Raw genomic sequence first — 15,496 nt, forward strand, 5'->3', positions numbered from 1 at the left:
GCTGCTGTAAAATACACCATCACACTTGCACACGTAAGAAAAACCGAATGCTTTTTTCATATTTCTGTGGGTTTTTTGGACAGTAAATTGCACATTTTGTAGGCCATTTTTCCAAAAATGTCAAGGGGGGGAGAACCCCCCCATACTCCCCCGTAACCCCTTTGGAGGGGTGGGCTCGCACGCTCGCTGCTAAATTCGCCCTGGGAAATTTACGCCCCACCAGCTTTCAAACTCACCAGCCGCCACTGCATCCTTCGGAGGTCTATAAATGAGCACCACACACCATGGGTAATAATAGGCAGCGCTCAGATACCTGAAGTTTCGTATCGCTATATAAATGCTAAATTATTATTATTATTAGCTCACCTAGACTTTTGCCCAATTGACATTGGCTGGCCTGGCTCCCTGCATGACTCTTCTCTCCTGCTTGTGTCTCACCTTCCCTCCAGGAAAGGGTTAATTTATTTTGCATTGGGGGTTCAGAAGTACTTCCCTGCTTCAGAATATTTGTGTGATCACTTGTTTTATTCTGAAACCTCTTTACTTTAACACTCATCTCAGTATTGCTCTAAATGTACCAGTGACAAATCAATGTCCACAGTGTCCTAGCTATTTAAGTCACCTGAGGGTGTAGGAAGTGTGTGTGCCATCCCAAATGGGTACTTGCTGATTTAGAGAAACTAAGAGTGTGTATTTTGAAGTGTATTTGTGTGTTACTATTATATTGCCCCTTCTGAAGAAGGCTTATTCAAACTGACTGTTAAATTAATAATTGTTTAATCAAGAAACCTCGACAGTGTTTGTTTGAATACTTGTCACTGTGTATCTCTGTGTAACCCCCCTACTGCTCACATTGACACCTCTTCAGATAAGCCTGGCTGATCAGCCACACTACCAACCTGTGTAGTACAGAGTTATACCAAAGGTTGGGTTCCTATTGCCAGGAGGTCAAGGTTGTTGTAGTGCACCCAAAGGGTACTGCACAAAATCTTGCCTAACAGCCGGATCTGCGTTTCATACAAAGTTGCACAGCAAAATGGCACGGCGGTTTGTGGTGGGCTTCAGACAGGTTGGTCCCACCACTCCATGGGAGGAAGTTGTCTTCAAGAGATCTTCCCTGTCGCTCGGAATTTGGGGTCGGGTCTTCAGCAGTAACAACGGCTCGGTCGGTCGCTTGGAAGTTGCTGGGAAGTCCTTCTATGAATGCGAGTTGGTTAAACTCCATATCCAAAGAAAATACAAGAATAAAACACACAGCAAAATACATGAGAGAGCGGGAAAAAGGCTCACACTCCAGGTAAAAAAATCAAGTCCTCAAAATCCAGCAAAGTTGCTGGGGTTCTCCAAGGTGAAGGGTATTGGCATATTTTTGAGAATTCTCCCCATAAATCACCATTCAAGCTTTTCATGCAAATCGGGGGGGTCCAGCTGTCCATGAGGATAGCCGGCCTCCCAGTACAAACTCGTTCCAGGCAGGCACACTGCAGGACAAAGACATGGGGAGTTTCGGTTACCTCCCCCCATTTCCTGTTCTTTGAGGCACTCAAAAGCACTTTGGCCAGATTTCTAGGGAAAGCCTGTCAAAGACAAAAGACCTACCAAGACTACCCCCTACACCTCAGGAAGGTAGAAGGCTCAACTAACAAGTCACTGAATACGTAGCAAATCCCTTATAAGGTTCGTCCGTCTAGTTGTATGCTGTCGCATATTGTAAGCATGGCAAAGCGGAAAGTAAGGAAATGGGACCTGGAGAGAAATGGCGGGGTGGCACATTTACTGCCCCTCACTTGCTTCATTTGCAGCCCTAAGATAACTCACATATGGGGCAGGCAAATTTGTTCAGTCAGATCACGGCCCTGCAGAAGACTTATAACAATGACGAGGTTGAATCTGTTAACCTTGAAGGAGAGAACGAGGTGGGAGCATAAAGATAGGTCTAGGAAATGCCACTATTCAGGATCGTGTTGAGGACCTGGGTCACATTACTTTTATGCCCACAGTACTTACTTGCAAAAACGTTTTCTAATTATTTTAAAGTACTAAATATTCAATGTTACCGTGTTGCATTTCGTTTTATTATGGAGTATAATGATGAGGAAGTTTTGTATGACTTATATAATTATGTTTTTAGAGCAATCAATAGAAGGACATCCATTCTAATGACTGTATAAGTGAAGGTAAATTGTAATAATATGGTGTATGTCTGTATGTATTTAAATTTAACTGTTCTGCTGCTAATGGAGAAATCCAAATTGAATAAAGGATTGAACTGAAGAGCAAGTCAGCATGAACAGGGCTTAAAAAAGTACAGCCACCATTTTAGGCAAATGGTGACCCTAGTGTCCCTTGTGGCAGCTGCGATGGCAGACTGCGACAAAAGTCGTGCAGTAAAAGTACACAAAAAGACATGCAAAAAGGTACACTGCCACCAGCCTGTCAGTTGAACTTGTAACTGTAACTAAAAGTTACTGAAACAGTAAGAAAAGGGAGACAATGTTAGCCCTCAGCACTCCACATAAGGTGGGGTGTGCTGATCTCACAAGATAAAATACAGGAGGGACAGAAGTGTATCCCCCTTGCCCTGGTAACATAAGTTAACCCATGTAAAATAAAAAAAGAAGCTCAAAAAGCTTGCAGCAACACTGCACAGAAAGTGCTGTGAGCTGCAATAGTAAAAGGTAGATGGCCAGAAAATATGGAGGAAGGCATAACTCCATGAAAAAGTATAACGAGATTTTAAAAAAAGCGTTCCCAAGTACAGAATAAAAGAAGGAGTGTGGAAAAAGGTTCCCACTCACTCAAGAGAGTCAGATAAAATCCAAGAGTCCAGCAAAACATCCTGGGGGACTCACAGCTCGGGAGAAGGGATTTTGGAAGGGATTTTGCAGCAGGAATCAACAGGGAAGGCTCTTGGCAAGGTTTTCCTCGCTGCTGGACGCAGCTCTGTGGATTTGGCGCATTTTCAGGAGCACAGAAGAAGACTGAATATCACCAGTTGGATTCTCGTTATTACAAAGGTCAAGCATTCTGGTGAGGGGACTTTTCGGACTTGTTTCGTGTCTCGGGAGATCCCGCAGGATGGCCACAAGTTTGTGTGATTCGGAAGACCGTGCATAGCGTGATGGCTTGTGGTCCCATGGTATTGCAGTCCTGCAAGGTCGCAGCATGGCGTGGGATGGCTAAAAATGCAGGTCTTCTTGAATATAGTGGGTCTCACTAGGGTCGGTGTCGTTTTCGGTGTTCCCAGGTCGATTGGAAGGAAGGGCTTCAGCAGGCTCCGGTTACACAGCGGGCTCTCTGGAAATCGTCTCAGTCGCTTTTCCTTCATCATCCTCTTCAGTTTTGGTTCCAGTGGTCGACTTTGTCTTCAGCTTCCAGGTTTGGAGTATTTAAGAGGAACTTCAGCACAACTTCTGCATTCTCTCCCTGCATTTTACAACAAGGGGCGATCTGGTTGTCCAATCAGGACAACCAGCCTCCCACTGGGATCTGTCCCCATTCAGGCAAGGAGGAAGACAAAGGGCTGGGGAGTTTTGGACTCCTTCCTCGCTTCCTGCCTTCACAGACAGACTGGAGCCTGGGCGGTGAGTCCATGGGGCTCCCGCCGAAGATAAAAAATCATACAAATGAATTTCCCGCCCTGGATGTCAGGGGAAGGAACAAGAAAGAACAAGGAACACTAAAATGGCGAAAGAAACAAGACATGGGCCATTTTGGTAAAATGAGCACCGAGGGGGGTGCACACGCCCGTGGTAAAGGTGCACCAAATTAATAAAGGTATCACTGCCACCAGCCATTAGTGGCAAGTTTGTCCTTGTAACATAAATGTGACATTTAAAAAGGAGAAAGGGGAAACTCAGTATCTCCCCAGTACTCTACGTAAGGTGGCGGATGCTGGTCTCACTTAATAAAATGTAAAAGGGATCCAAAGATCCTTTCCACTCTTGGGAACTGTAGTTCTCTCAAGGTGCCAGAGAAAGTTAAAAGGGGAGCCCCTGGGGCAACAACAGGCACTTATTGTCGCAAGCTTGTCCAAGAGGATAACATTAAAAAGGCACTATGGAGAGTCTAAAAAAGGACACCCATAAAAAGAGTAAAAGACCGTGTGCGTGTCGAAAAAGGATCCCACCCACTGAGGTATAAGGAAAAATAATCCAGCACTAAAGCAAAAAAGTTCTGGGATTGACACAGGTCAGGATGATTTATCATTGCTAGGGTAACAAAATATGTTACATGAGAAAAAAGGATAAGGGGCTACTAGGTAACCCCCCCCAACACTCCACATAAGATGGTGTGTGCTGGACCTACAAAGCAGTAAGGTAAGTAAGATCAATTTCACCTTACTATTCTTGGGAACAGTAGTTCACCCAAGAAAGGGTATTTAAACCTTAAGAGAAATCCAAAGGATTTCTCAGCGACACTGCACTGAGGGTGCTGTGTGTCACTATACAAAAAGCAGATGCCTATTGAGTTTGTCAGACTCCAAAAACTGTGAAAACAAAATCCAAATCAGGGAAAACACATGAGAGCATGAGAAAAATGTCCCACTCACTCAGGAGTTCAAATTAAAAGGTCCCAAGTCCAGCAAAAGAGCTGGGTGTCTCTAAGGTGGGAGAAATTTAGCACAGACATGAAAATTGGCCCTAATAAGGACAACCTTTAAAAGACACTGTGGAAAATCTCAAAACGGACACCCATAAAAAAAAGTAAAATATTCTGTGAGTGTGGAATAAGGTTCCCACTCACAGAGGTGTAAGGAAAAATAATCCACTAGTAAAAACAAAAGTTCTGGGGTTGATACAGGTCAGGAAGATTTATCTGTGCTATGAAAATCTTACCTAACAAAAACATATACAATGTGTTCATATGGATTACTCAGGTCTTAAATGTTGCTCCTCTTTGTGGTCGGACTACCAGGCAAAACAAAATAACTGAACAATTGTCTGGCTTTCTGTGTCTTCCCTTTGGTGATTTTAAGAACCATGCCTATTTGTTATGCCCAGAGACAGAAGGAGCACACAGGGAGCTTTCATCCCCATCCATATACATGCTTTACTTTGGAGGGTGTTTTCGGGCACATGGGACTCTGCTGCTCCTCAGCGGCGACGAAGGGAACCCTGTAACAGCCCTCGACCCTCAGAAGGGATGCCATGTCACATGGAATATTTAGGTAATCTGCCATCTGATAGTTCTTGAGATCTCTATTAAAGTGGGCTTGGACCAAGAGCAAAAGTGCAAGGAATTCCAGACGATAAGACACAATTTGAGAAGGATACCCAAAGCTACTTTATAACCGCTCAGAAGCCAGATATCGTATCCATTCCCACATTTCTTCTAGCACTGGATCACAATTGAAAACTACAAACCAGTGCCATATGCCAACAATAAAACCTTACCTCAGATCAGCTTCCGGAGCTTTCTTTTCATCCAGTTTTCCTGCAATGACAGAGGAAAGAGGTGATCAGTGGTGAAGTACCCCTATTTGCTTTCAGTACAATAAAAAAAAAATATGAAAGAACTGACGTTTCATTAACATCCAAAAACACCAATGCAATTTTCCTTGTGAACTAGAAACAGGGAACCATGAAGATTAATCTAAAATCATTTATTTAACTTACAAAGGATAGCAGCAAACATGCCAAACTACATATTTCACAGTGAGTTATTCTCAAGTGAGGTGCACCTTGAAAGCTATAGCATAAATAAATGTGAGGCTGAAGTCATGGGGGAAGCTCGAGGAGGCTCAAAATTCAGGACCAGTTAAACTTATCCTTGATCTGTGTAGGAAGTTGGATGAGCAAGGATTTAAATGGGCAGAGCATCCACTTTAAGGTGTGCCAATTCATGCCTGAAATCAATCAGTTGCAAATATAAATATATATATATATATATATATATATATATATATAAATATAAAGATACTTAAGGACACACATTCATTCAGGATTGTTGTTAGGGAGTATGCTCAGAAATGTGCTAATTCCCTCCATTCCCTCCACCTTAGAGACCCCCCAGCAACTTTGCTGGATTTTGAGGACTTGATTTTTTTAGCTGGAGAGAGCAAGACCCTTTTTTCCCCCCACTCTCTCATGTATTTTAAATGCGATTATGAACTCTGCGTTTCTTTTGGTTGTGGAGTCTGACAAACTCCATAGACATTGGTTACATTGCGTCACACATCACCTTCAGTGCAGTGGCACAGGGAAGTCTTTGATTTCCCAAAGGTTTAAATACCTTCTCTTGCATAAACTACTGTTTCCAAGGGCAATAAAGTGAAATTGACTTTACTTACATGTGTAACTTTCTAGCCCCAGCAAACACTATCTTACAATAGGGTGCTGGAGGGGTTACCTAGTATCCCCTTTGCCTAGCTTCTCATGTAACATTTTTATGTTACCCTTTCCTCACCGAATGGCTGGTGGCAGTGGTTTCTTTTTAACTACCGTGGTGTGCATTTACTGTGGGCTGCGTTCGCAGCTGCAGTAAAAGCAACAAAGGGTGCCATTTTTGTCAAAATGGCCCTGTCTTTTTTCACCATTTCTTTGTGGAAAGGTCCTTCTTGAGATTTACTCTGCATGTGTTAGGGAGAATTCTCATAAATGTGCTAATTCCCTTCACCTTAGAGACCCCCCAGCAACTTTGCTGGATTTTGAGGACTTGCTTTTTTTTTACCAGGAAAGTGTGTGAACCTTTTTTCCCACACTTTCATGTGTTTTGATGCATGTTTTACACTTGTGTTCTTTGATTGTGGAGTTTTAGATAATTCCATAGGCATCTTTTCATGTGTGTCACACAGAACCCTCAGTGCAGTGACACAGGGATGTCTTTTATACTTCCCAAATGTTTAAATACCTTCTCTGGGATCAACTACTGTTTCCCAGAGAATGTAAAGTGAAATTGACTTTACTAGTCTTTCCAAATTCCTAGACCCAGCACACACCATATTACAATGGAGTGCTGGAGGGGTTACATAGTACCCCCTGTGTCTAAATACTCATGTAGCAGTGAAATGCTACCCTTTCCTATTGTAAAGGCTGGTGGCAGTGGTTTTACAATGAAATACCATGATTTTTCTCGACCGCGAACACCGGTATCTAAAAATCACGGGAGCATGTTTTTCAAGATGGCGCCTTAAGCCCATTTGTTTAAACAGGTCCTGGTCGTCTTTTTTTTACATTTCTTTTTGGAAAGGTCCTTCTAGTGTTCGTCTCTGCACGCCAAACCAGGTTTGGTCCCTTTGTGTGCCTTTGGCGGGCTTCAGGACTGAAGCCGCCCTTGGCGTGTGTGTCTGGGGTGGGCAGGAAGTGAGGGAGGTGCCCGAAACTCCCTGTGCTTAGTCTCATAGCACACCCAAATGCACTCTGCAACTCCTGGACCGTTGGTTTGCCCGGTGAAGCCCTGCTGCAGGTCCGAATTGCCAAACTCCATTCGACAGAGAAGCTCCTTCAAGGACAGCTGGTCAAGTGGCACAGCGAGTAGAGCGCTTGATTTGACATCCGTGCAGAGCTTGCTAACGCAGGTTCGAATCCCGGCAGGGCCAAACTCAGCCTTTCATCCTTCGTAGGTCGATAAATGAGCACCACACACCGTGGGTAATAAGCAGCGCTCAAATACTCGAGGGTTTGTAGCGCTATATAAATGCCAAATTATTATTATTATTCTCTTTGAGTTGGTGGGACCAACCAACTCATAAGACACCTGGATACCATTCTCAAGGCTGGTTCGGATTAACCAGGGATAGGGACACCAGTTTGTGTTCTTGAATCTACAGCTACTGGAACTGAAGTGACTACATTTTCAACAATCCCGTGCAGTGCAGGTGTCCCCCAACGTCCTTCCTCTTGTCCCCACGACTGAGGCTCAGGAACCGCGAGATCTGCAGGAACCACGACTTTAGCAACATGCGTTTCTTCATGTAAAGGTACTGTGCCAATCCGATTGAGAGAACGCCACTCGCAGTGAAAGTCCGTGAAACTTTCCCAACTCGCAGGCCTAATCAGCTTGTGACCCCACAAATGATCCTTTTTCACCTAAACTACTTCTGAGAACTTTTGCACAGACTTTACCGTTTGATACCAGAACTGCTCTTTCCTATTCAGAACACTAGCCCATTGACTTTGGCCTGGCCTATTGACTTGAATTGAACTCTTCTGGTGAACAAACTATTTGCACTGCCTACAAAGTATATGTAATCTATTCTACTTACTTTTGTCCTTTTTGCTCACTGGTAAGTAACAACTGCCATTTGGCTCCTATCTCAGGGGAGCTCAAACTGTCTCAAAAGCTTAGAGTTTTGTATTGTAGTGTATTGGTATATAATATTAAGTTGCCTCCATCTAGTGTAATGTTTTCTAAATGATTGTGTAATAAATTAAAAAGTGTTTTACCAAGAAACCTTGAGTATAAGTGTCTACTTGAACCACTGTGATTGAAAGTCCTCTGTGTAACTTCTTGTACTGCTCACATTCACTCTTGAGATAAGCCTAGCTGCTCAGCTCACTACCAACAAACTGTGTGGGAAACACATCTAGCAAAGGTTGGTCTTGCTTACACCTGTAGTCCTAATTGTGTGTGGTGTTCCCAGAGGGTACTGCATGCAATTCTGCCAAACCATGTTTGACCCCATTGTTCGCTTTGCATTAGGCGGGATTCACAAGTGAAGCCCGCCTCTGGCTCCATGGTGTCTGGGGTGGGCAGGAGGTGAGGGAGGTGCTGGAACTCCCTGTGCTTAGTCTCCTAGGAGACCCAAATGCACTCTGTAGTGATTGGCTGGCTGACTGTCCGTCAAGAACAGCCACCCTGCTGGGTTACTGACAGCTAGGCTGGAATGAATGGGAGAGAACTGAATAAAAGAGGAGAAGAACTTGAAGAGGACGCCTGCTGAAACTCCTGGACCATTGGTTTACCCAGTGAAGCCCTGCTGCTGTGCTGAAACTCCAAATTCGTATCGACAGAAGCCTCTACAAGGACGACTTCTACCCTTGAGTTGGTGGGACCAATCAACTTTAAAGTAAGCCACCTGGACATCCATCTCGGAGCTGGTTGAATTGCCACCGAGTGCTGCTGGAAACCGTATAGCCAGGGAGAGGAACACCAGAATGTGTGCATTGCTTTTAAGTTGGCCAAGAGCTCCAGGAAGATCCTCCGGATTCCCAGAAAGCAGGACTGGACGGCCTGAGCCCCCTCAACAGAGTATGGAACCCCAGAAGCAAGGAAAGACCATCTCGACAGCCAGGAAACAGAGTGTTGCTATTTGCGGTAGTCCCGAGGAGCTGAAACACTGAAGTGACACTTGTAAAGATTGCCGGTTGCAAGTGGTGACCGTTCCATTGCAATGCAGGAGTGCCCAGAAGTCCTGCCTTTTGTCCCCCACGACTGAGGCTCAGGAACAGCGAGATCTGCAGGGCTGCACAGGTACATAAGCCATCTGCTGCACTTTTTCTTCAATACAAAGGTACTGTTAAGTCTGAGAGAACTTACCTCTCATTGTAGATTTATCCATAGGCATGATGGCGCAACAGGACGTACAACAAAAGATCGACAACAATTAAACATAAAAAGGTACTAATTATATCCATAATAATACAGTCCTATGCTATCAAAGAAAAAAATAACAGTGGGGGACAGTTAAATCAGATAAGTCAATTCAATACAATGGTCACCTTTGAGGTCGAAGGTAGGTGTTTAACTTTAGTAATTGTATGCAAAAACATGGGTAAGCTACTAGAGCCACATCCCACCACAATGCAATCAGTATTTTCCACAGTGCACCAGTCCTCAATGTGGATTCTCCGAAGGAGCCTAAAGTCTGCAGATCTAACACAATTAGGGGCCACTTTTGTGTTAAGCCAAGCTAAAATGTTGGCTTAGCCTGTTATACTGAATGACTGTTTAGAGGATCCAAAAGTATTTGTCCGTTTAAGAATAATTGTGGTCTCTTGTTGTTTTAATAACCTTTACCTTTTACCAACTTCTAAAAGTATTCTAAATGCAAACAGTACGATATTAAGGTTTCCAGCACCCTCGCTATTGAAGTCACCTGAGGGTGTAGGTTGTGTATGTGGGCCATCCCAAAAGGGTCTTTACCGATTTAGACACTAAGAGTGTACAGTATTGAAGTGTATTTGTGTGTTACTTTTATATTGCTCCCTTCTGAGGAAGGCTTATTATAACTGACTTAATAATTGTTTATTCAAGTAACCTTGGGTGTAAGAGTTTGTTTCAATACTTACTGTGAATCCCTGTGCAACTCCCCTACAGCTTACATTGATCCTTCTTGAGATAAGCCTGGCTGCTCAACACGCTACCAAAACTGTGTAGTACAAGCTTATACCAAAGGTGGGGTTTCCTATGACTGTAGCCAGAGTTGTGTGTAGTGCACCCAAACGGTACTGCATACAAACGTTGCCTAACCAGGATAGCATATAAAAATACTATCAAAGGATTCAACAGTTTGGGCCCCAGTTTGGGATGTTAGGCCTTGTTAGGTAAGATTTTCACAAAACTAGTAAATCTTCCTGACCTGGGTCAACCCCAAAACTTTTTGCTTTACTAGTGGGATATTTTTCCTTAATACCTCAGTGAGTGGGAACCTTTTCCCACACTCACATAATTTATAACTCTTGTTCTAGGTGTCATCTTTAAGACTCTCCATAGAGTCTTTTAAACGTTATCCTCTTTAACAACCTATTGGCAATAAGTGCCTGTTGTTGCTGGGTTGCCCTAAGGGCTCCCCATTTTAACTTTCTTTGGCTAACCTTGGGTGAACTACAGTTCCCAAGGGTAGAAAAGATCTTTGGATCCCTTTTACATTATTATTCTGTGAAACCAGCACAGCCCACCTTATGTGGAGTGCTGGGGAGATTCAATGTATCCCCTTTCACATTAAAACTAACGATTCTGTTACAGGGACAAACTTACCTTCAATGGCTGGTGGCAGTGTTGCCTTGCATTAATTTGATGCACCTTTACCGCGGGCTGTGTGCACAGCTGCAGTAAAGGCACCCAAGCGTGCTCATCTTACCAAAATGGCCCCAGTCTTCTTTTTTTCGCCATTTTAGTTCTCGTCATTTCTTGTTCCTTCTCTAGGGCGGGAAATTCCTTTGTGCGATTTTTATCCCCGACGGGAGTCACCTGGACTCCACGCCCAGGTTCCAGTCTGTCTGAGGTCTTACGCCTTGCTTGAATGGGGACAAATCCCAGTGGGGGGCTGGCTGTCCTGATTGGACAAGCAGACTGCCCCTTCTTGTAAAATGCGGGGAGAGAATGCAGAGGTTGTACTGTAGTTCCTGATAAATACTGCGAACCTGGAAGCTGAAAAGAAGTCGACCACTGGAACCGAAACCAAAGAGGAAGATGAAGCAGAAGCGGCTGAAACGATTTCCAGCGACCAGAGAGAATGCTGTGTAACGGCAGCCTGCTGTAGCCCTTCCTTCCAATCGACCTGGGGACTCTGAAAACAACGACCCCGACCCAGAGCCTGGTTGGATCTACTAGACTCAAGGAGACCTGCATTTTGAGCCATCCCACGCATCGCTGCGACCTTATGCTGTTGCAATAACCTGGGACCCCAAGCCATCGTGCGGTGCAAGCACGTCTTCCGAATTCCGAATCTCGCTGAAACTTCGCAGGCATCCTTGTGGATTTTCAGAGACACGAATCGAGTCCAAAAAGTGCCAACAGAGTGCTGGACCTTTGTAACAACGAGAATTCAACCGTGATTTTCTGTCTTCTTCTGTGCTCTTTGAAAAGGCGCCAAATCCGCAGAACAGCATTCAGCTGCGAGGGAAACCTTGCCTAGAGCCTTCTTCATCGGTCCCTGCTGCAAAGTTCCTTCTGAGGTCTTGTTTTCAGTCACCACGACAAGGAATCTGCTGACCAGGTATTTGGCTGCAGACCCTGAAGTCCTTCTGCTGCAAAATCTTCTTCAATGCTGAAATACTGTGTTGGCTTGGGTATGTACTTAGCGTAAGCCTGGATTTCTGTGTAGCTGTGGGATGTTTTCTGTGATGGGGAGGCCTCTCATCCAGTACACCCAGTCCCACTGCTAGAAACCTGCTACGGTGTCTTCTGCGAAGCCCCTGGACCCTCTTCTAACTCCGAAGGAAATTACTCACCTGTTTGCCCAGTTTTCCTAAGGAACTCTGACTTTTGCTACTAAAGAACCTATTCTGACACTGTCTGTTGGTCACTAGCCCTAGTGACGTACCTTATGCCACTGAGAACACTCATGCTCCAAGAACAAGGGAAAGACTTTGAAGGGATTGGGCCTTTTGCCTAGAAAAGAAAATAAGTGTTTAAAAGTTACTTACTTGTAAAGAGTTGGTTGGTAACTGTAATTCTAAGAGTGAACAGTTCTAAAAGTTCTTACTTATCTTGAATGTGTGATGCAATATTCTCAAAAGTATGGTTAACATGTTTTCTTCCTTAGAAACTGTTTTGCCATTCTAATAGAAAGTAGATGTGAAGGTATTTTACTCTCCTCTGATTAGGTTGTGCCTCTTCCCAAAAGTAAAGTGTTGGTTTCACCAGATTATTCCTGCAGGGTGATTGTATGAGTGTCCTCCAACTGTTGGTATCACCAGATTAGTCCTTTGAGGATAATTGTACTAGTTTCCCCCAACTGGGTCTTGCTTCGCCCGACTTGCTGTTAGCCTGTCCAGAATAAGTCTGTATTAGGTTGTTGCCTAACTAAAATAACTGAGTCATTCAGTAAAGTGTAACATTGGGTTTTATCTTCCCCTTCATTGTTAGGTTAAAAAAGTATGTGGGTTTTACTTACCTTGTGTTAGCTGTGTGCCATCCAAAAATAAGTTACAAGAGTTACTGCTTATCTCTATCTATGGTTCACTCATCTCAAAAGCTCATGTAATTGTACATGTAATTCCTTAGGTTTTACTCACTTATTATAACTGTGTTATCACAAAAGCAGTTATAGGTTTTTACTGCACCTGGAAATAGTGTTCCACTATTCACAAAAAGTATATTTTCCAGTATACTATTTAAGTGATTTGTACTAAGAGTCAGTGTACAACTGGTAGGGTCTACTGCCTTTGCATTACTGAATGTAACTCTGAAAGTAACCATTGGTTTTTACTCCCCAAGAATAGGTGTGACCTATACTGAATGTGTATGACACGGTTTCGACAACTACTGTTAGGTATTTCCAAATAACTTTTATATTTTGGTCTGTGCACCTTCAAGTATAATGTGTTTTTATATTGTGATTTCATATAATGTGTTAGTGCTTACTTACCCCTGGATTTATCTGGGCCTACCTGTATTTAAATAAATCCTTTATTATTACATACATAGTTTTTCAGTGTTTCTTTGGACCATTTGTATTACAATTTCATGTGTACTTATTCTATAGGGTATCAGGAATTAATATTGCCACATATATGGTCGCCGTAAATAATATCGCCGGGAAAATGTTGTGGCGATGTTATTTGGGTGACCATATATGTGGCGATAGGGGCAAAAACAAAAAAATTAAAAAAAATAAATTAAAAAAAATATATTTGGGTTGCGGGGGTGTCCCCCGCATGTTCCATGCAATAATGTCGCCACAAAAAACGACCATTTTTTGGCGATGTTTTTGTATGGCGATATTTTTGTGGCGACATTATTACATGAAACCTTCTATAGCCCTCTCTACCTCCTAAATTAAGCCTGGCTGCTCTGTCTACGCTACCATGAACTCAGGTGGTACAGCCTTATACTAAGAGTGGAGTCTTGTACTGCCTCAGTTGAATGGTTTTACTAAGCCCTTAGTTGGACTTCAGAAAAACTATCCTAAAAGGCCTCCAATGAGAACCAGTGTTTATCGAGCGTCTGTGTGGGAGAGTGTTAGTAAAGATTTTGCTGTTTTGCAACTTTCCATTCATAGTTTCCTATGGGACATCATTCTTTTTGCTTTGTTTTCCCCTATTCTGATTTTAAAGGAAGGGAAGTGAAGTGAAGCCTTCAGCTTCACTTCTCTTGCCTTTTGGTCACATGTTATGGGGATACTGATCAGTCCTTCCGACTATCAATACTGGAAACTAGGTTTCCCTTTTTTATCCTTGTATTTTTAACATTGCACAGAGCAACTTACAAGGCAGTGCAATGGGGATACTTTTGTATAACCCTATCTTTTTTACAGAGAATGTTGGTTATTTGTATACGTGCTGTAAGTGTTCAGGAGGAGGAGACTGACCCAGGTGGCATAGTGGTGGCTAAAGACTTATTAGCTCAGAAAATGGAGAATGTTTTTTTTTCTTTAAGAGGGGTTCCCTACCTCAACCAAAATGCTAAAGGAGTCTGTCAGAATGTCCTTGTAAACTAACAAGTTCACCATCCTGTGTCAAAATCTCTAATTCTGTCCCTTACACTTCTAACTAAACTAGAAGGTTGCGTCAATTTTCTTGGTCCAAGAGAATGACTCCCTTCTCCTCGACTGGGTGGCACAGTTTTGGTTGTATGTTCTTAACCAGGGGGCATGACTCCATTCCCCCTGGTCTCAATACTTCACAAAGGACTGCCAATACTATAACACTATCAGAAAGTTCACAGTTTCTTCACTCCAGGTGGATCACTTGTGCTCAAAACAGTGCTCGTCTTGTCAGGGGGAATGACTCCCTTCCTCTGGTCCCCAGGTTCCATACTCCATCCTCTTAATTGTCAAGAGAAGGACTTGCTTCTCTTGACTATGGCTTTTCTCCAACCTTAGGGAATGACTGCCTTCCCAAGGCGTCTTGGCTTTTCCCTGTGAATGTAGCACTACCAGGAGAATGACTCCCTTCTACTGGTATCTTGGTTTCACAGTCACTTTACCCTCAGTGATACTCAGGGGGAATGAACCCCTTCCACTGGTCCCGGTTTCACTGTTTTCTTTGTAAACAATGTGTATCCACATACAGTAACACACAACAGGTATCCACTTCCATTACATAACATCAGTTGGTGATTGAGACCAATGCTCTGAACCACTGTTCTACATGGACTTTAGAACTTACAACGCACCTTGGAGGGATCTGTGATGCACTTGCTGCATGGTTACAGTTCAACAGTCTATAAGCACTCAATGCTGGCTCCAATTAGTCTTGATGGCACCCCCGCCCCCTCTGTCTATGATATGCATCTCACCTGTTAACAGTGTCTCACAGGTAGGACAATTCATAGGGGCTATGTATCCTTGCAGGAAAACATTGTCTGCGTTAGAACATCCCAATCAGCAACATCTGTGCTCACATTTCTTGTTCCACTATACACTGCACTGTGACAGGCTGCCATTTCGGCAACCGACCAATGCTTTAGGTTCGCCCACCATGCTTCAATTCTGGGCTCCTCTGCCGACTTCGAAGCCATTGCAATTCTATGCTTGGCCAAGATGCATTTCAAATCCTTCACCCTGGTGAGGTGTGTCGTGCATTTCTTCCCTTTCGGGAACAACCCCTATAAGCAATCTTCCGGGGGCTCACAACTTTGCCTGCAATCACTAGCCAGAACTGTCCGA

At 43.6% G+C, this 15,496-nt stretch overlaps 1 protein-coding gene across 1 annotated transcript in view; it reads right to left on the reverse strand.

Annotated features, from left to right (window-relative positions):
• Nucleotides 1-15,496, reverse strand: part of IK (IK cytokine) — a 433,474-nt gene that overhangs the window by 295,784 nt on the left and 122,194 nt on the right. Inside the window, exon 11 of the mRNA XM_069654229.1 lies at nt 5,397-5,436. Within this exon, the coding sequence (XP_069510330.1) occupies nt 5,397-5,436 (40 nt within the window). The remainder of the gene's footprint in view (nt 1-5,396; nt 5,437-15,496) is intronic.

The sequence above is a fragment of the Ambystoma mexicanum genome, chromosome 3q, assembly GCF_040938575.1.
Source record: "Ambystoma mexicanum isolate Mex_15411 chromosome 3q, UKY_AmexF1_1, whole genome shotgun sequence".
Lineage (NCBI taxonomy): Eukaryota > Metazoa > Chordata > Amphibia > Caudata > Ambystomatidae > Ambystoma > Ambystoma mexicanum.